At 41.3% G+C, this 22,585-nt stretch overlaps 1 protein-coding gene across 3 annotated transcripts in view; it reads right to left on the reverse strand.

The window, feature by feature from the left end:
• Positions 1–17,523: 17,523 nt before the first annotated feature.
• Positions 17,524–22,585, reverse strand: part of lto1 (LTO1 maturation factor of ABCE1) — a 105,985-nt gene continuing 100,923 nt past the window's right edge. For all 3 annotated transcript variants that reach the window (XM_054738455.2, XM_054738456.2, XM_070554710.1), the window contains one exon: positions 17,524–17,873. In XM_054738455.2, the coding sequence (XP_054594430.2) occupies positions 17,802–17,873 (72 nt within the window). In that variant the 3' untranslated portion in view covers positions 17,524–17,801. The remainder of the gene's footprint in view (positions 17,874–22,585) is intronic.

The following is a 22,585-nucleotide window of genomic DNA, read 5'->3' on the forward strand; positions in this document are numbered from 1 at the left end:
CTTAGATCGTTGTCGCTGGTTTCATCTTCACCCAATCACCCGTCGCATTTAGTAAAGTGAAGCCAAACTTTAGAGCGCGTTCATGTTCTTCTAGTCGGAAATTCGGAGTTCCGATGAGAAAGCGAACGCACCATTAGCGAAACAGAAGCTAACATATCAAGCTAACGTTATCTTAAACATTTTATTTACCTACCGGAGCAGATTAAGATGAGGATGTCTCACTTAGGTCGTTGTCGCTGGTTTCATCATCACCCAGTTACCCATCACATTTAGTGAAGTGGACCCAAGCTTTAGCGTGCGTTCTTTCTACCATGCTGCTCTGTTTACAACTCGCTTGCAGGGACCGACGACACAACGCTCTTGCGCATGCGCAGCTGTCTTGGCAAGTTCTCGTTACGAAGGACGGGTACCGAAACGAGGCACCGTTTGAAATGACGTGAATCGGTGCTCGGTCGTTAATATGGAATTCGGTCGGTACCTTAAAAAGTACCGAATTCGGTACCCGATCTGGAGAGTGTAGATGACCAAAATGAGACAATTCTGAAGAAATACAAACCATAAATGTGAGACAAAGGCCTCAACATAAAAAGAAGTCTGCATCCAAAGAGGTGCAACAATTATTCATGATGAGACATAAAATAAATTAAAACGTTTGAAAATATAAGACAATTATGTTGCATTGCCTAAATTAGCAAATGCTGCATGCAGAATCGTAGGGAAACAATAAATAGTGATTATCTTTTTTAAAACAGATGAAAAATGACAAAACAGACTAAATATGGGACACAGATACATGCAGACATGCATAAATCAAAAAAGTTGTCACTAAATGAACCCAACTTAGTTCAAAATAAGCTGAAAAATTATCAAAATCACACAGAAACAATCGGTAAAGGACCAAAAACGAGCTCAAATTGTGGAGCAATTATGCCTAAAAGCCACTCAACACCCAGCTGGAGGCTGAATGAAACTGTGGCCTTGAATCAGAGTATTTTCAAAACTGTCAAGAGGCCTTTCAAGGACTTCTCTGGTTCTCAAAGACGTCCCGCGAATATAAACTATTATAAAACACACAATTCACTAATTTTGTGTTTGCAAGGCTGAAACTCTGTGGATTAAAACTGAAGTTGAGGCATCATGTTTGCAGGTAATATCATTTTAATACATTAACCCTGAACTAAATCCAACATGTGGACTCGAGCTGACACGTCATTTTCAGCAATAAGAGTCAGCTTTAAGAGCCTGCTTGCTGCAGGCTCAGATGATCTGAATCATCTCTTAGCTATGGCTGCCAGGGGGAACTCCTCTGAAACTCAAGCCTGTTCAGATCTACTCTTTTTCATTGTTTGCAAATGTCACAAATTGCATATTTAGCTTAATCTGTTAGACAGTAAGTTATTTCAAATGTCATTAGAGCAAATGTGTTCAGTCAGAAGATCTGCAAATGTTATTTATGGAGGCCAGGTAAAAAATATTATTTAGGATTTGATCATGGTTCAGTTGAAAGTGATTTAACACCATCCTGTGGACATTAAACCCCATTGCATTAAATTTGATACTGGAAGCCATGTGGGGTAATCTTAAACCATAAGAACAGTTTTTACCTCTAAATGTTAATTTTTGATAAATGAAATGAATATTTTACTCCAAAAATAAAGACAATACAAATTTAAACAGGAGAATTGGGATTTGTTTGTAAATAAAACAGAAAAGCTTTAGGTAATAATGACTGAATGGTAACAGTCTGATTATTATATGACCACCTGTTGATGTGTCTGATTTAATAACTTATTAATATTTTGATTTAGAAAAATATTCTTCATACAATTATTTAATTCAATAAATAGAAAATAATCTCAAATGTCTGGCAGCCTGTTAGAGGTGCGCAGAAGAGCATCCAGCTGCAACTCTGATAAATAAAGTTAAAATAAAACCCTGACTTATTTTCAGATGAAAACACTATTTTATGAAAACACAACTTGTGAGTGACCTCACTTGTAATTTCACAAACACGAAAACTCATCAGTGAACTAAAGAAGTTCATCCTAATTTTCTCCTACATTTTCCATTTTCCTTCTCTACAGATCTTTTTCTTTCACATTTGTCCAGATGATTCCTCATCATCATTCATGTAAATGAAAATAAAGATAACTGATGTCAGGTTGAATTGCACCGTGGATCTGGTTGGAGAGTCTGCACCCCTGGCTTTACCGTGAGGTCCGGACCGAACTGGACAGAGCCAACATCCGGACCGCTTTAATAGAGCAGGTCTTTGTCATCCTCTCCATTATTCATTCTCGTAATATTCCCTCAGTGAGTGAGTGATCCTACCTGCTGATGCTCTTGGGTCTTGCTGCTGACTCCGGAAACAGCATGTTTTAGTGAAAAATGCCCGTTTTGCACATTTAGTGGTGTCTGTTTCTAGAGTTTTCCTCCTGAGTCCTGCTTCTCCCACCCTGAGTCACCTGAAGTGTTCCGTCTGGAAGCGCCTGCAGAAAAAAAGGCAGAGGCGGCCCGGGGACAACGCGGTCTGATCAAAGCCATGACTGAACCCTAACCCCAACACAAAAAGAGAAGAAGACAAGAACTGACGAGTTATAAAAAATATGTTTTTGTTTTTGTACCTGACATGAGAGGCCCTTTCAGCAGGTAGACATTCCAAGTTACAAAACTTGGTACAAGTTACATTGAATATTGTCCCAATCCTAGCTCCATATTAAAAGAGATGTGCTAACTTAGAAAATGAGGGCGCAATTTTGTTGCAAGTTCCCACATGCCAAAGACAATGGCAAGAAACGGAGTCAACAGGTGGGCCACAGAGTCAAGATTGGACCCACACTGAAACACACCGAACTTGCTTATGGGAGTAAAATCATCCAGAAGACAGGAGCCCAACTGCACAATAAGCATCCAAACTGTGGTCAGAAACAAGGGTCACAGAAGGGTCGCAGGGACAAGAGGTCAGAACTTGCTTCCGAGGACCAAACTGGGCAAAAGGTCAGGAAGCGTCTGGCCCAACCTCTGGCAGGAGAGATGGGACTGAAAGAAACAGAGTGAAGAGAGCTCATCAGAAAGAAAAGCCTTCCTGAAGAATGCTGGATTTCGGAGAAAACTGAGGATCTGCTGCAAAGATGATGCCTGATGACCTGTGTTAAGCTGAAGAATCTTCATGAAGGATCCTGCATGTAGCAAAAATGATAACAAATGTCGTGTTGAGCTAAAAAGTGTGTAACTGGTAAATGACCCCATGATCTTACTGTCATGTAATATGATATACCGTAAATCCTCTAATACAGGCCCGGGCCTGTATTTGACTCAAGCTCATCAAGCTCCAGGCCTTTATTGGAAGGAGGGCCAGTATTAGAGGCAGGCCTCTATTTCTATTTGAGCAAAATGAACTAATGGTTCGCTGGAGTTTTTGACAATTAAAATTGCACCCACATTTTCAAAGTTAAACACATTTCTTTTAACAACGGTAGTTTCTGCTTTAGCCCTCTCCCCCCTCCCCCTGCACAGCGGCTGCAAACTCACTGATGCGCCTGCAGCCTCTCAGAGTTCCTGCTGCTCTAAACATTAAAATAATTATTTCATTTTCTGTTCCTCACTTCTGATTACCTTCAATGGTGTCTGTTTGTTGCAACAGCAGGTACAAAAACTAACTTGTTTTTATTTGACTATTTTTCTGTCCTGTCTGTTTATTATCTTCCTGCATCTCCTCTCAATCCTAAAGAGAAACTGTTACCTGGGCTCATATATATTCACCTCATGAGTTACCTTTGAACTGCAGTTCTAAAAGATCTACCGACCGCAAAAACAGTGGAGCGCTCCCTGCTTGGCGGCCGTATCATACAGTCCGAGCAATAAACGCGGAAGTTAGATCCAAACACCCGTTGTGTGGGAGAAGCATCGAAATGAACTGTTTAATCTGCCCATCATTTGTGTTGAGAGATCAGCAGTGTTTGGATCAACAAAGTGTGACTACTTTGATAGTAGAAACTGTATTTATGGCTTATTTTTGTGCATTTAAAGTTCAGCCGCCATTGATAGTTGTTAAAAGTTGTTAAACCTGTGCATATGAAACAAAAAACGCCTTTTGTTTATCGATTTATTGTGAAATAACGGAAGTTGTGCTTGCTCCTTTTCCTGTAGGGCGGTTGTGATTTCTGTCCATTGACTGCGGAGGTGCTCCGGCGAAAATAGGATCGATTCTATTTTTGCCGGACGCCGGAACAGAGGGCGGCGCACGGCGCCGCACTGCCGGAGCACGGCCGCAGTAGTGGAATTGCTCTGCTTGACTACAATGGGACCGATTTTGCTCCGGCGTTCGTGTCGGAGCGGAGCGGAGGTAGTGGAATTTGCGTCGGAGGACAAGGTGATGCGCGCAGCGCCCCGCTCCACAGCATGCAGCGAAACCCATCAGGCGCAAATAAAAGACAGAAAACATGAAAGGAAATGAACTGATATGAACGATCGCGTATTAAATTAGTTTTTGAGGTGGCGACACCTGATTGTGGCCGTGCTTAGGAGGCAGATTTACCGACCGCGAAAACAGCTGAGCTCTCCCTGCTTGGCGGCCGTATCAGTGATCTGTGCGCCGGAGGACAAGGTGATGTGCCCCGCTCCACAGCAGCAAAACACATCAGGCGCAAATAAAAGACAGAAAACATTAAAGGAAATGAACCGACATGAACGATCGCGTGTCAGTACGTACGCTGACACAGCGCGTTGCCCCCCTGAGCGCAGGAGCTTGTCACCTGCTGACAGCAGGCTGCTGTCTTTTCCGAGGGCTGCATCTTGCCGGTCATTATCACGTGACAGCGACTAGTCGACGACAGGCATAAAAAGTCACTATAGTGAAGTCGACTAGTTCATACACCCCCTACTGCTGCTCTCCAGAGTGTTCTGCAGCATAATCAGCACGTTCTCTTTGAACTTGATAGTGTAATGACCTGGCTGGGGTTGTAAGCCAGGTGCATTCTGGGTATTGTGTTATATGTGTTTCCTATCGTTTTGCTAGTTCCTATGTGTTGATTTGCGTGTTGTGTGAGTGTTATGTAAGCCGCAGGGAAGGTGATGTGTGTTCTGTGGAGTGGGTTGAATTAGCATGGTTAACTGACACCGTGACTCTGTGTGGTAGGAGCGTGATAGAGGATCGGTGTCTGTAGCGTTACTAAGCATTCAAGAAAGGTCTGCGTGAACCTCTACTGCCTCCTGCTGGTTGATTTGGGAACTATAACCTTGCCGCTGAGATGCTCATATTTGCTTGTTACCACATCCCACCCGGCCACAATAAGAGACCGGCCACTATTCACCTCCGCTGACGCCGGCACCGGCCAAAATTGGAGACCCGGCCTTTAATTGAATACTTTTTACCTTGTCTAGAATGTTCCCAAGAAGAGTATAAAAGAGCAGCTAAGAAGCAGAGCTAAAAAACAAGAGTTGGGGCAGACGACAGAAGAGACAGAGCAGATTGAGGATATAAGAGGTCGGCCTCCGTCCTCTGGACGGAGGCTGACAGGAGACACAGTTGGGGCAGTCGACAGACACAGTAGATCTTGAAGACAAAGTTGGTGTAAGCCAACTCATTATTCTTAATTGATCATTAGGAGTAATTTCTCCTTGGGGGAAGTGGTTAGTTTTATATTTACTCATTTTTGTATTTTTTGATCTTGTAATAAATTTTTGGAAAAAAGATTCACATTCCTGATTCTTTCAGGTTCTTTTTTAAAGCTTAAGATTGGAGCCCTGGCCATATTAAGGAGAGGTAAGCACATTAATTATAGGTTCCTGAATTATCAGGATTTACTTTACGGTTTGTGACAGATTAATAAAAGAAACCTTAAGATAAAGGAGCTTGTCTCCTCCTCTCCCGCCAGTAACGAGATGTCTTAAGGATGATAAAACCAAAGCATTAGTAGGTTATTTTTGGCTCTGATTGCAAGTGTGAAAAAGTCTCAGCCAGCGCTGGGAGGTTGGATTAATTAGATAAATTGATAAATCTATGTTAGCCTGATCAACTAACAAGAATCATTTTATAGTTACCAACCTCCCACATAAACTGACAGGGGCGCAATTAATCCTAATAACCCAAAAAATTGCCAGCGAAGGACGGCCACCCGCTGGGCTTCGCCCTAGTCTCTAAATCACTAGATAACGGGATTAATTAAAAAGGAAGTGTGCTCTCGCAAAGAAACAAGTATTGCATATCATTTTACCTTAAAATAGAAGACAGATTCTAATTAGGAAGTCCAAACCAGGGTCTAATACAATAAAACTCACCGACATCCCCACGAACCCTGAGAAAGTAGCACAGTCTTATAAGTTCTAATGGAACTGGGTTTTAACGGAACCGACAAATGGGACGTGCTCGCGACAATTTTAATTGTCAAAAACTCCAGCGAACCAACCCGCTTCAGGTGTATGACGTCATCAACGACTAGTCAAAGTCAACTAGATTTTCATTAATTGACAGTAATCCAAAACTTTTATTCTTCGTGACTTTTTTATTCAGCATGACCTGGGTTTTCTCTGCATCTGTGAGTCCTGGATCCCGTTTGGCGACACAAGTTCCCTACTCGAGCTCATACCACCTGGCTGCTCGTGTTTTAATATCCCCAGGTCACGGGGCAGAGGTGGAGGGCTGGTTGTTGTTTTTAAATCCAGCTTTCCTTGTAAACAGCTTACACCCACCATGTAATTTTCTTCCTTTGAACTGTGCTTATTTGAACTGTGCATCTCCCCCCGCCTGCTCGTTATGCTGATTTATCGGCCTCCAAAGACTGACTCTAACTTCCTTAATGATTTCTGTGATCTTGTGGCAGACTGCATCCTAAAATATGATTATGTCCTATTTTTTGGTGATTTTAACATCCATATCTGCTGTCCTGATAATGTGCTTGCTAAAGGTTTTTTTAATTTGCTAGAGTCATTCAATCTAACTCAATGGGTATCATCCCCAACTCATGCCAGGGGTCACACCCTGGACCTGGTTATCTCTTATGGTCTACCCATCATGAACCTTGTGACTTTGCCTCCTGTGTTCTCTGACCACTCTCCAATACTCTGTGATGTTACGTTGCCATGTCCTGTCCCTGTGTGTGAAGCTCCAGCTACTAGGTTCAGAGCCCTGGATGCAGAAACTGTTGCAAAGTTTGTGGACTGTATGTCTGTAAGGTTAGAGACCTTTAACCCTGATCCATCTAACATTGATCACTATTCACAACACTTTGATGTACTTTGTAATCAGGTCCTGGACGTGGTTGCCCCTCTCAAGCTTTGCAAGTCTCGGCCTAGGAGGGAGCCTTGGCTCTCTGATGTCACACGGGCTTGCAGGCGGGCGTGTAGATCCTCTGAGAGAAAGTGGAAAAAGGATGGCCTACAGGTCTCGCGTGAGTTGTTCAGAGCATCTCTGGTTGCTTATCAGGATGCAGTGAGGGCCGCCAGAATGGCCTATTTTGCAGACATCATTGAGACAAACTCCAATAATCCTAAGATTCTCTTCAAAACGCTAAACTCAGTTCTGGTGTATCAGGAGCCTAGCACCATGTCTCCTACAGCTGCTGGAAACTCTGAAGCTTTTCACAAATTCTTTGTTGATAAAGTGTCGGGCATTAGAGCAGTCATTTCTGGTAACTCTGTTGACCCTGTTCCAGTTCCTCCATTACCACCCACCCTGAGCTCCCTCAATATGACCAGGCATAATAAGGGTGATGCGCATGCGTCAGGATTAAGGACGGGGAAACGCCGAGCTCTGACAATTTGTTCAAATTGTGGTGTTTAATCTGGAAAAGGCGACTTAAAGGTTGGTGGATCTGAAAGATAAGACTGTTGGCAGTGTCATGCCCTCGAAAAAAACGAAACTGCCGTGCCAACAAAATGAAAATTACGAAGTGGAAGTGTGTCCGCAGGTGCAAAGTGACATGGCAGGTGCGCAAGAAAGCAAAGAGCTGTCAGAACTGATACGATTAATAAGGGAGGAGATGAGTGTGGTGGTTGAAAAACTTAATACCATCACAAATGACATTTCAACTTGTGTAAGGAGACTGGGCGAAGTAGATGGAACCTTGTCTGATATGGATACCCGAATAATAAAGTTGGAAGCGGAGTGCGGAACACTGGAGAGGAAAAATGCAGAGCTGATGGGGAAAGTTGAGCGGCTTGAAATGGATAGCCGTAAAAACAATCTCCGTGTATTTGGATTACCAGATGAGGTGGAAAAAGGCAAGCCAACAGCTTATATGAATGAACTATTTAAAGATTTATTTCAAGGAAAGCTTGCGTCTGAGCCTGAAGTGGAATGGGCGCACCGGATTGGACAAGAGAACAAAGCGGGTGGAAGAGGGATGGTTGTGCACCTGCAAAAGTTGTCAATGAAGGAGAAGATCATAGAAGTGATGAAAAAGGAACGTGTCTTACAAGTACGAGGAACGAAGATAAAGATTTTTCCGGATCTGACAAGGGAGATGGCAAAGAAACGGGCCGGTTTCTGGGAGATCAGAGCTAAACTGAAGAACGCAGGAGTGAGACACGGTATGGTCTTTCCAGCTACGCTGATCCTAACTTTTAAAGGAGAGACAAAAAAATTTCAGGAACGAAGTGAGGCTGAGATGTACTATAAAACTGTGATTGAGCCTGGACTTAAGAAATAATGACAATTGATACCAATTAAATAAGAGCTAAAAGGCGTGAAGATGACGTTTCAAGAATTGGACTGAGAGCACTATTGTAGATCTCGCTATGGTTAATTTTGTTTGAACCCACATAATGATTTATTTTTGAAAGATTATGTCATGAGCTGGCAGAACGAAGCAGAAATGTATTTTCATTACAACGTTAAAGATTTTTGTGACTGTGTGTGTGTGTGTGTGTGAATGTGGTTGGTGTTGGGATAAAGGCAATAATGGAAGCTCAGTGTGAAATTATAAATACCGGTAGAAGAAGTTCTAAACGAATCTTCAATGGCTGATAAAATGTTGTTGCAAAAAGGAGGGTTTAAATTAGCTCATTTGAATGTGTGTAGTTTAAGGAATAAAATAGATGATATTCAAGATATTGTAGAAAAGTATAATTTACAGGTAATGGCAATAACAGAAACACATTTGGATTTGACAATAAATAGTTCTTTATTAGACATAAATGGGTACAGTCTCTTTAGATTGGATAGAACTTTACATGGAGGTGGTGTTGCTTTTTATATTCAAAATCATATTCCTGTTAAGGTAAGAACAGAGTTCACAATTACAGGCGTGGAAGCACTCTGGTTACAGTTACAATTTCCTCATTTGAAATCTGTTTTAGTTGGATGTTGCTACAGACCGCCGGATGCTGCTATAATGTATCTCCATCAAATAGGTGAAATGTTAGATATGGTTTGTGACACAGGAAATGAGATTTACCTATTAGGGGACTTAAACATTGATTGGAAATCAAGAAATTGCTCAATAAAGAGCAAATTAACCTCATTTGCTAATACTTTTAATTTGTCACAAGTTGTAAAAGATTTCACAAGAGTGCAGGTTAAAAATAATGGTGTCTGCTCTAAAACGTGTATTGATTTAATTTTTACTAATATGGCTGAATTATGTTCTGAGGCAATTTCTGTTCCAGTTGGATGCAGTGACCATAATTTGGTTGCTATTAAAAGAAAAGTCAAGGTGCCAAAAGGTCAACACTTTATATATAAAAGAATTTTTAAAAACTTTAAAGAGAGTGATTTTGTAGAAGAAATAAGAAACATACATTGGAAAGATGTAACAAAGGAGCAGGATCCGGGTAAAGCTGTAGAGATCTTTGACAATTTGTTAACAAAGGTGATGAATAAACATGCACCGATGAGGAAACAGGCAGTAAGAAATGTAGCTTCTCCATGGCTGGATAAAGAACTTAAGGAACGTATGAGGCAGAGGGACAAATTAAAATTAGAAGCAATAAAAACAAATCAATTGGAAACATGGTGCGAATATTGCAAAATACGGAACATTGTAACCAAACTGAATAAAAACAAAAAACAATTATATTATCATAGAAGAATCATAGAAGCTAAATTAGATCATGCAAAGGTGTGGGGTACATTAAATGAACTTTTGGGGGTTAAAAAAAGGAAGGCACCTACTGTTCTAGAGGCAGATGGAGTTTTTTTAACCAAACCAAAAGAAATAGCTGATTATTTAAAACTGTTTTTTATCAATAAAATTAAAACATTGAATAATACCAGGGAGGAGAGAAAAGAAGAAAATACATCTTATCAAAGAATTAAGGACGATATCATGCAAATGAAAGATTGTGAGTTTAAGTTTATGGAGGTATCAGAGGATTACATTAAAAAATTAATCTTAAATAGTAAAGATAAACCCCCTGGAATGGATGATATTGATATAAAATTGCTAAAATTGGTGGCAGATTTTATTTTACTGCCAGTTTCACATATTATTAACATAAGTTTTAATCAAAGTATTTTTCCAGCCCAATGGAAAAAGGCTAAAGTAATTCCATTAATCAAAAATAACCGAGAACCACTGTCTGGTAAAAATAGTCGGCCAATAAGTTTGCTACCAGCATTAAGCAAACTTTTGGAAAGAGTAGCATATGAACAAATACAAGAATATTTTATAACAAATAGATTAAACACAATTTATCAACATGCATATAAGGCGGGTCACTCCACTACTACTGCACTTGCTCAGATTACTGATCATTGGTTAGAAGAAATAGATGATAAAAAGTTAGTTGGTACTATATTTTTAGATTTGAGTGCAGCTTTTGATGTGATTGATCATAAAATCTTATTAAAAAAATTAGAACGTTATAAATTTCAGTCGTCCGCCATTAAGTGGACAGAAAGTTATTTAACGAATCGCAAATTCAACTTCTATTTTAATGGCAGTTATTCTGAAACGGGTCAGTTAGATTGTGGAGTGCCACAGGGCAGTTGTTTGGGCCCTCTTTTGTTTTCTATTTTTATTAATGACTTACCTTTGATTTTAAAACATGCAACCATGGCTATATATGCAGATGACACAAAATTATTTGCATCAGCACAAACAGAAGGCCAATTAAATGATATTTTAAAAAAGGAGTTGGATTTAGTTACACAATGGTTTAGAATGAACAAACTAGAAATCAATGCAGAAAAAACTAAATGCATGATAGTGGGGAATACATATACACTACAGATGACACCTAGACTGCATTTGAAGCTAGGTAACATAGCGATAGAGCAGGTAGAAGAAGCAAGACTGTTGGGGGTAATTGTGGATTCTAGATTGTCATGGACTAGTCACATAAATCATGTCCTGCTGAAACTTGGAAGAAGTATGGGCACGATCAAATATTGTTGTAAATTTATTCCTCGTTTGCAGATAAAAACTTTAGTTCAAACATTAGTACTGACTCATTTAGATTACGCATCAGTTATTTGGTCTAATACAAGTGAAATGAATTTAAATAAGTTACAAGTGGCACAAAATAAAGCTGCACGAATTGTTCTGGGTTGTAATTATAGAACAAATGTAAGTATAATGCACGATAGGTTGGCCTGGTTAACAGTGAAATGTAGATTAAAATATTCACTGATCACATTTATAAGAAATATAATAACTACAAAAATACCTAAAATAATTTATGACAAATTATCATTTTTTTCAGACAATCATGATTACACGACGAGACAGACAAGTGACATAAGGTGCGCACTACCGCGCTGCAGAACTAATCAAAGGCAAAGAGCAGTTTATTACAGAGCCATGGTTGCATGGAATGCCATACCGAGATTTTTGTTATTAGAGAACAACAGAAGATGTTTTCAAAAGAAGTTAAAGCTTTTCTTGTTCACACAACAGTAAATTTTGCACAGTGAATTGTAAATGTGACTGATATGACAGCTTCTATAATTTTTGTTTGTTATGGATGTGATGCGATATGATTTTTGATTCTTGAATATAGTTATTTATTGCTCTGTGTAAACTCTCCGTTTTCACCTATTTAGATTTTTCATGAACTCTGAAGTGTGTGGTAACTTATTGGTATATTATTATAGCAATTGAGGTGGTACGATTATAATGAGCTCCTGGAGTTTGTTGAGGCTGGGTGTGTGTGTGTGGGGATGGGGGTGTTTTGTTAAATATTTGTAATGAAATTGAAAGAGACCTCAGGAAGAATAGCTCCACACTATGGTGTGAGCTAATGAGGTTCTCAATAAATAAATAAAATAAATAAATACAGTTTCATACTCTGAGCTGAGTAAGCTAGTTGCGAGGCAGAAGCCATCTGGCTCTCCACTTGATGTTCTACCGACTCGTCTCTGGAAGGCTGCCTTTCCGTGCCTTGGCCCTTCACTTGGTCAGATTATCAATGGGAGCCTCAGCACAGGTGTGGTCCCAGCTGCTTTGAAAGCAGCAGTTATTCGGCCGACCCTGAAGAAACCTGGTGCTGATGTCTCTGTGATCGAAAATTACAGGCCTATCTCTACCCTGCCCTTTACATCTAAACTGCTTGAGAAAGTCATTTATCAGCAGCTGGTCTCACATTTAGCTGACTCTGATCTGTTTGAGGTTTTCCAATCAGGGTTCAGGTCTGGCCATAGCACAGAGTCTGCTCTACTGAGGGTCCTAAATGACATCTATCTATCACTAGATCAGGGAACATCTGTGCTGCTTCTGTTATTAGACCTGACAGCAGCCTTCGACACAGTTGACCACGTGATTCTACTCGATCGCTTGGAACGATGGGTTGGGATCAAAGGGTCAGCTCTGGACTGGTTTAGATCGTATCTCCAAAACAGGACATTCTGTGTTAAACTGGGTGATGTTTTTTCTTCTTGGGAGGGGCTCCGGTGGGGGGTCCCGCAGGGGTCGATCCTTGGTCCTCTTTTGTTTGCCATTTATCTGCTACCTCTGGGGTCAATCTTTCGTAAACATGGCCTATCATTCCATCTGTATGCTGACGATTGCCAGATTTACTCTCCATTGTGTCAGGAGAAAGGTCACTCTATTCAGTCCTTTGTCTCCTGTGTTAATGAGGTGAAGTCTTGGCTAATGTCCAACTATCTACATCTGAATGAGGGAAAGACAGAGTTCATTGTTTTTCACCCCAACAGCAGGAATGTGGATCGTTATGCTGATCTTGGCCCTCTTTCTCCATACTCAAAACCAGTTGTTACCAGTTTGGGGGTGAACCTTGATGTAGGACTTAAATTTGATGCTCACATCAATTCTGTGATCCGGTCCAGTTTCTTTCACCTGAGACGCCTTGCTAAAATCAAGCATATGCTGTCGAGAGCCCACCTGGAGCGGGTACTGCATGCCTTTGTAATTTCTCGGCTTGACTACTGCAGCTCTCTCTACGCAGGGTTGTGTCAGTCAACACTGCGTCGCCTACAGGTTGTGCAGAACAGCGCTGCCAGGTTCCTGACTGGGACCAGGAAACGGGACCACATCAGTCCAGTTCTGGCCTCCCTGCACTGGCTTCCGATTTCCTATCGCTCACAATTCAAAATACTCGTCTTTGTTTATCATTTCTTCCAGGGTGGTGCTCCCCCCTATCTGGCCACACTCCTGAACAGACATTCCCCATCACGCGCTCTGCGCTCCTCTGACCAAGGCCTGCTCGCTGTCCCTCGGTCTAGGTGTCGTACCCGTGGGGACCAGGCTTTCTCAGTCCTAGCACCGTTACTCTGGAACCAGTTGCCACCCTCAGTTAGGCTGTCCCCTTCTCTGCCAGTCTTTAAGAATCACCTAAAAACACACCTCCTCCGCTTGGCGTTTCCAGAACATGTTTGATTATGGCCCTCTACTATGTTGAATCCATTCCACAGTTTTCATTGGTACACTCAATCCATCCACTCAATCCAATTGTGTTTCACACATTTGTATTTTACCGGAATGTTTCATCTATCTTGTTATTTCCATTTTGTATTTTGTAATTTGAATTTCTTTTATTGTTGATTTATTCAGTATAATTACTTACAACTGTACCATGTTCAGCGCTTTGGGCTTCCTGACAGGGTTGCGGAAGGCGCTTTATAAATAAAGCTTTGATTGATTGATTGATTGAGTTGACGTAAAAAAAATTTAAATCATGCAGCCCCTACAATTCACTCCATATTCTTTACTCCTCTCTTATTCTGCCATATTTAAACTATGGTGTGGAGGTATGGGGTAACACCTGTAAAAGCACTTCATCTTCATTAACTGTTCTACAAAAAATAGCGTTAAGGACAAATCACAACACTGGTTACAGAGATCAAACAAATCCTCTTTTTTTAAACTCAAAATTGGTCTAATTCATAGGTCTGGTGCAGTTTCAAACAGCAGTGATTATGTTCAAAGCTATAAATAATCTCCCTCATAATATTCATAAATTATTTTTCATCAGAGATTGAGGATACCAGTTTTGAGGTAAGGTCCATTTTAAACAACCTGCTGTTAGAACTACAATGAAAAGTTGGTGTATTTCAGTTTCTAGAGTAAATTTATGGAACAGATTGAGTCCAGTATTAAAGTAATGTTCACACCATGGTTCAAAAATCAGTACAAAAAATTTATTTTCACTAACTATATGCAGGCTGAGAATTTATAATATCTGTACCTCTACATCTGTGTTTTAAAAATAGTATATAGGTACATATACAGTGGTGCATGTGTTTGTATATATATGTATGTGGAGGTATTGTTTAGGAATGGATGTGAATGTGTGTACATGAGGGTATATACTGATGTACATACAAGGGTGTGCGTGCATGTATATATTCATAAGGGTTGGTACACAAATATTTGTGAATATTAATATGGATATGAGTCCACATGTAGCTTATTGCTAGTCTTAGAGCCTACAATGACTTATGTAGTAGGTGTTATAACTACACAGGAGGACAGTGTTTGTTTCTTTGGTGGAAGCTTTTTTGTTGTTTCTTTTTTTTATTAAAAAAAATGAGTAGGAACACATAAGCTACTGCTTTAACCTACTTCCTGTTTCGAACAAATTTGTTTATACAGATATGCACTTTTGAGATTTGTGACAGCACATGTTCGAAATAAATATAAAAATACTTTATTTTATAAGAAATATTTTGTTGGTTTGGAAAAATAATCATTTGCACTGTTTTAAATACATTTTGACTGACAAAATTGGCAAGCACTATAAAAAAGTACCCCCCTCCCCCACCAAGTGGCCATTTTTCCATTTCATTTTTTTTATCCGAGACTAAAATCAAAAATACGGAAAACATGACATTTTTAAAATTTCATTTTAAAAACAAATAAAACAACAAATCTGTTTCACTTTTTCAGGGTTTGTCGGTGTAGCGTGGCCAAGGCCACGTGTTTCATCAAATGACCGAGGGTTGACTTCAAGATACAGGTTGGGCCGCCCTGACACCAGGAGGTCGATTATGAATATCTCTTATCTTGTGCATTATTCACATCAAAGACAACCAGGCACCTGTGAGAACACAAGACTTTTTATCTAATCCCTTAAAAGTTATTTTATTCTGGCTCATAACATGACTTTCTAACTTTACGTTATTTACAATCAGTCTGTTGGATCTACAATATGCTTTAAATCTAAAGTGTTTAGGAATGCCTGACTGTATCACCGTAATGAATGAATCCACATAACTATCTGTATGATCGTTAGATTTTAAATGACACTGAAGGAGTCTACTTGTAGAATTTAATGATTTCTTTATCAGTATACTCACACATTAATATTGGTATATTATGTTTAACATATTTACATCACATTAAGGGAGATAACCTCTAAGTGTTTGAGGAAGGGGGGTCTGAGGACATCAAACTTGTAAGCTTTTGATTTGCGCAAATTGATAAACAGCAGTTAAGAGTTGACACTTCCTCTAAAGTCTGTTCAGCCACCTGCTCAGCCCGGCCTAGCTGAGTCAGTAATGCATAAGGAACCATTCTTCAAGGTCAAACTTTCTTTGCAAAACTCCAAAGCTCCATCAGATGCAAAACTTCATCTGACCACCAGCAGTCACCCTGAAGGTATCTCAGACCAGCGGTAGTGTTCAAGGTGGACCTACGAGCTTCGAATACCCCAGAAGTCAACACCATCGGCAGTCTGCCGTCTTGTCCGACCCCTGGATCGCCGGGAGCCTTCACCACAACGGTTCGTAGATTCTACACAACTGGCGTGGGATGGTTGTATTAATTTATAGTTTAACCCACACAATCAGAATTGTTTACAACCCAGACATCACAATGTTCTAAGACACTTAATTAGGTTTTATTAGCATAACATTTAAGCTTACATTCCATCATTTCGTTCATTGGACTACTAAAAAGACCTGGTTTCATCTTAAATCAAATAGCGAAAGACCAATAATATTGATAATTCATATTTATATGGAATATCACATCTTATTGATCATTCTGTAAAAGGAACTACCTAAATCATGTTACATTTGCTTTCCATATTCGAAAATAGAAAGAATGAGATACATGGATTTGACCTAAATTAAAATTAATATTTAACTCCAAATGAAATATTTTGCTTGCCAACTGAATATTAAGTTGGGAATTTTAACATTTGTAGTCATGTGGATAACATGGTTAAAACTTGATTTTAGAAAATGAACTACTATATTTTTTTCTTATGATCGGCTAAATAACAACAAATATCGCTGGACTATTAAGACTGACTTTACAAATGGCCCCCCATACTTCCATGAGGAATCAGATTTAAGTGTATTTAAAGTTCTTATTGTCGTTAGAAATAACATCCACTGGTTGTCCACCATTAACATCAGATATCAGTAGTCACATTGTTCTGTAGCACAACGCCAGGCTCGGTCTGGTCCAGCTGCAGTCAACCAGACGTTTCATTCCCTCGTGGTGGCGTTTATTCAGTCTGTTTAGTTTGGGCACAAAATGCTGACTTTTAAGTTCCTGCAGGAACCATAAGATTATGACCAGGTTCTGTAACTGTTTCCTGAGTTTGTTGTGAAGCAGGTGGGAATAACGACCCTTCTGTAGTCCAGATCCAGGACGGTCTCTCCGAGCAGGACAGAACCAGACGTCCTTTCGTGCCTGAAGGTTGTGTTACTGAAATCAACACTAGACAGGAAATAAACAAACATGGCATCCAACATGAAATACTAAATAAGTCTTCTTCATTTTGCTTGAGAAATTAGAACTGTTCTTGTTATGAAAGCTGCCGTTTGTGTTCTATTCGTGATACTGACCCACTAGCTAGAACGCCCTGTATTAAACATTTAATTAACTAATCCTTGAAATCAAACCCTCAGACAACCAAGCTGGCCGATTCTTAAACAAGAAAACCCAGATTAATTTGAGACATGAGATCAAACTTTTAGATTCCTCAACTTTAATAATAAAGAACTAAGTTTACCACAGAAAGTGGAGGAAGTTCTGGGGTTAAAGGTCAGTTTCTCTCACACACACACACACACACACGCACACACGCGCACACACACACACACACACACACACACACACACACACACACACACACACACACACACACACACACACACACACACACACAAAAGACTTGGTTTTATTCAAGACTTTTATTATATCATATTATTTTCTCCCGGACACCAACACCACAGGAGTTACAGAACATCTAGTTCCATCAGTCTGGTTCTTTAGCTTCTCCACAGCAGAACCACAAGGATGGAAGTTTAACGCTGCCCCACCACAGACCTATGGTGTGTCAGGTCTGTGGAGTCTCCGGTCTGCCTCCAATCACTCCCACATGTTCATTAGAACCTGATATCATTAACAAATACCAGTTTACCAAAACCCCCGTAGACTCGCTCTTCAGACTCAAAACGACATATCTTCAGCACTTCTGAAGTGTTCCTTAAAGTCCATGGGGACATTCAGGAGGGAGCAGACCTGCGGAGCAGCAGAGATAAGGTGAGTGTGGTTTTACCAGGACTGTAATACGGTCTTTCTGTTTTGTAGGCAGGAGGCTTGAGCCAGAGTAAAATCCAACTCTCCATCTGGAGTGGTGTGTCCCAGAACCACTTCCCATTTTCGTTCTGATTTAGGTAAAGTACCTTTCACTTTTGCCTTGCAATTCTTTGGTAGCCCAACACAAAGTAGCACATAATTGTGAAGCGGAATTAAAGGGAAACACGGTTCTTGGTGGGTGGTGTGGTGTACATTTTTATTGAGCCCCCTTTTATTCAGGTGACTTCTGAAGGCAGCTGAGTAGAGTGTTATTATACACTACAACTACTAACCTACCAGTACAACCTCTGAACACCAGGGCTCACCAGATGGTTTGTGTTCCATAGTCAACTTTTAACTAACCTGAAATAAAACAGCTGTAGGCTTCCATCTTCAAAGGCTTATAAGGAAGGCAGCACAAGGTAGTTTGTTGCAGATCGCTTCAGCGCTGGGTAAATCCTCCACAGTGTGTGAAAAGTGCTACTTTTCAAACTATTTAGGTCATAACCTAAAAGCAGATGTATTTTTTCGCGATATATCGTCTGTGCCTGCTCATTTAAAGCCCAAATCACTTTCATCCATCGCGCTGTTTTATCTGTGTTTTGTTGTGGAGCAAAACACGTCCTGCCTCTATCTGAGTTTTGTGCGGCTGCAGACGTCACGTGAGTGAAACCCAGCATAGGTTTAAAATAATTTGTATGTTTTGTTTTGTCCATATGGCAGGGTTTTTCCTGCATTCAAACTTGCGTGGTGGCCGCCTCCAGCTAATTTTGTGCCGCCCCAGCCTGATTTTACTCTGCCCCCAGCTACATGGATGTTATTTTAACTGCAGTTACAGCATTGCGTCACTACAGGGGCGCTATATTAGCAGCGGTGCACCGAAAAGCGCTAAAACCGCTGCAGAAAAAGAAGATCAAAAATAGCTTTTCTCGCTAGTTGGTACATACCTATGGTTGGTGCTATTGACATCCTGATTTTCCCCCAGGCTCTTCCATATCAGAGCAGGGCTGTACAGTGCAACGAAAAAAACTGTCTGTGCGTGTCTGTCTATTTTTAAACGTAGCACAGGTGCAACATCTTTCAATTACTATTTTCCCCAGAACCTTATTGAACAAAAGTAAGTTATGTATAAGAAAAATGCTTTTTACTGGAGCGCAGTGTGGAAATCTGGATGCAGTGAAGGAAAATAAAGGAACCAGCAAAGGCACAACGGCAGAACTGGTCAAAAGTTTGGGATCAAAAGTGCAGCTACACGCAGATTAGCTAATGCTAAAGCTAACGGGTAGCAGTCTCACGATCAAGTGGCGCACAGAAAAATATATGATGATTATCGTAAAACTAAGAAAGACTAAACTCTACAAACAGGTGAAAAGTCCCCACCATCCTGTTTATTCTGCATCTTGCAGAATCAGAACCGCTGCACATACCAGTCACATTACTGCTACAAGTGTACGGCAAGTCGTTGTAGTATATAATTCACAAACGCTTCCATCTTTGAACACAATTTAAACTGGATTATTGCCTTCCCGTACATAATAGACATGCCACCGTACATTGTTAGCAGCAGAAATTAAATGTTATTACCATTTATCCAGCATGTTTCTGGCCACACACACACCAGGGGGCACACTCTAGATCTTGTTTTTACCTTGGGTCTAAATCAGGGGTGTCAAACTCATTTTAGCTCAGGGGCCACATTGAGGGAAATCTAGTTCCAAGTGGGCCGCACCGGTAAATAAAAAAAAAAACTTCAGATTGTTTTCTTTGTTTTAATACAATCAATATAAAACAAGGCTGGAGCCTGAGGACAGTGTAGTACAAGTACAACACCTGAAGTGTACTTGAAAATTTGGAAAAAATAAAATAAATCAACAAATAAAAAAACATTCCTTAGTGATTCAAAGAGCTTACAGATCACATGGCAAGATCAGTTTCATGCAGCACTTAAAGTATATTTGACTCATTTAACTTAACATCTTTTAGCTTTCACCAGCACATCAATATCAGAAGTCACATCCTGAGTGGCAGCCAACTTCAGGATGTGATTCAAGTTCTTGTGTGAGCCTTGAGCGCAGCTTTGTTTTATTTATACTCATTACAGAGGAAACTTGCTCACAAAGATAAGTTTATTTTCACTCTACATTGTAAAGTATGAAAACAAAGTTTACACAACCATCATGGGGCCGGATTTAACCCGCTTGCGGGCCGCATCCGGCCCGTGGGCCACATGTTTGACACCCCTGGTCTAAATGCTGGCAGTGTTTGTCCTGAGGACGTTTATATTTCAGATCACCATTGCATTTTCTTTAACTTGTCAGTTTCTGCGTCCCCACCTCCTGCTCGCCGTATGGTTAGTTCTTGTTTTCTTAATGAGAGCACAGCTAGCAATTCTTCTGCTGCTTTTGATCCACCCTGTTTTTCTGATAATGACCCAGATTCCTTAACTTCTCACTTTAATGAGTACTGCCTCTCCATTCTGGACAACATCTGTCCTGTCAGAACCAGATCAGTTCCTGCAGTGAACCCTACTCCCTGGTTTAATGACAGCCTTCGCAGCCTGAAGCGCCAATGCAGAAAAATTGAGCGTTTGTGGAAGAAAACCCATCTCCACGTCCATCTGCTGCACCTAAAGGATCTTCTGACATCCTTTAACTCTGCAGTCAGAGACGCTAGGGTTTCCTATTTTTCCAACCTGGTGTCCCAGAGCAAATGGAACCCCAAGGTGCTGTTTAACACCATCAGCAGCATTGTCTCTCTTGCTTCTCCTAGAGCCTCCATCCACTCTGATACAGACTGTGAGAACTTTGTCTTTTTTTTGTGGACAAAGTCAATAAGGTTAGATCTAGCATCTCTCCTTCAGCCTTATCTCTGCCTCTCCCGACTCCAACCAGGCCCATCATTCTAGATAGCTTTGCTCCTGTTTCTTTGCCTGAGTTAACCAAACTAGTTAACTCTATGAAGACCTCTGCATGCCCCCTCAACATCTTACCCTCATCTTTGTTTAAATTTCTTATCAGTCCATCGGTCCCAGCGTGCTCTCTATAATTAATGCTTCTCTGGTTTCTGGTCAGATCCCTGCTTACTTTAAGAACGCTGTAATCCACCCGCTTCTTAAAAAAAACGAGTCTTGAGGCCTCTTTCCATAGCAGCTTCAGACCCATCTCTAAACTCCCATTCACCTCCAAGATCTTGGAAAAGGTTGTGGCTAAACAACTCACAGCCGCTCTTGATGAACATAACATCTACGATAGCTTACAGTCAGGTTTTCGTAGAGCTCATTCTACTGAAACAGCTCTTCTTAGGGTCTCTAATGACCTTCTGACTCACAGTGATGCAGGGGACTGTTCTGTTCTGGTCCTGCTGAACATGACTGCAGCCTTTGACACTGTTGACCATCACCTGCTACTGGAGAGGCTGAGAAACTGGGTAGGCATATCAGGAACTGCTCTGGAGTAGTTCTCCTCTTATCTTTCTGAGTGTTCCTTCTTTATGGTCATCTCCAAGTTTAGGTCCTCCACCCACCACCTCCCTTACCCATGGTGTCCCACAAGGTTCTGTGCTGGGGCCTCTGCTCTTCCTCCTCTATCTGCTTCCTCTTCAGCACATCCTGAGCTCTTTCAAATGAATCTCCTACCATCTTTATGCAGATGACATCCAACTGTACATCTCCTTTAAGCCCCATGAGATGTCTAAGCTGCAGCTGTTACACACCTGCTTAGACTATTAAAACCTGGATGGCCAAACCCTCCGTCAGTAATCTTGGCGTGACCTTTGACCCAGCTCTCACCCTGAACTCTCATGTCAGTTCTCTTGTTCGCTCTTCCTTCTTCCATCTCAGGAACATTGCTAAGCCGAGTCCCATTCTGTCCCACTCTGAACTTGAGACAGTTATCCACACCTTCATCTCCTCACGCTTAGACTACTGTAACTCTCTTTTCACGTCGTCGTCATCTTCCTCTGCTTATCCGGGTCCGGGTCGCGGGGGCAGCATCCCAACTAGGGAGCTCCAGACTGTCCTCTCCCAGGCCACCTCCACCAGCTCTTCTGGCAGGACCCCAAGGCGTTCCAGGACCAGATTGGAGATGTAACCTCTCCAATGTGTCCTGGGTCGACCCGCGAGCCTCCAGCCAGCAGGTCACGCCCGAAACACCTCTCCAGGGAGGCATCCAGGAGGCATCCTGACCAGATGCCCAAACCACCTCAACTGACTCCTTTCGATCCAGAGGAGCAGCGGTTCTACTCCGAGCCCCTCCCGAATGTCCGAGCTCTTCACCCTATCTCTAAGGCTGAGCCCGGCCACCCTACGGAGGAAACTCATTTCAGCCGCTTGTATCCGCGATCTCGTTCTTTCGGTCATTACCCAAAGCTCATGACCATAGGTGAGGATTGGGACGTAGATCGACCGGTAAATCGAGAGCCTGGCTTTCTGGCTCAGCTCCCTCTTCACCACGACAGATCGGTTCAGCGTCCGCATCACTGCAGACGCTGAACCAATCCGCCTGTCGATCTCCCGATCCCTCCTACCCTCACTTGTGAACAAGACCCCGAGATACTTAAACTCCTCCACTTCAGGTAGGACCTCTCTCCCGACCTGGAGTAGGCAAGCCACCCTTTTCTGGTCGAGAACCATGGTCTCAGATTTGGAGGTGGTGATC

This window comes from Nothobranchius furzeri, chromosome 9 (genome assembly GCF_043380555.1).
Source record: "Nothobranchius furzeri strain GRZ-AD chromosome 9, NfurGRZ-RIMD1, whole genome shotgun sequence".
NCBI classification, from domain to species: Eukaryota; Metazoa; Chordata; class Actinopteri; order Cyprinodontiformes; family Nothobranchiidae; genus Nothobranchius; species Nothobranchius furzeri.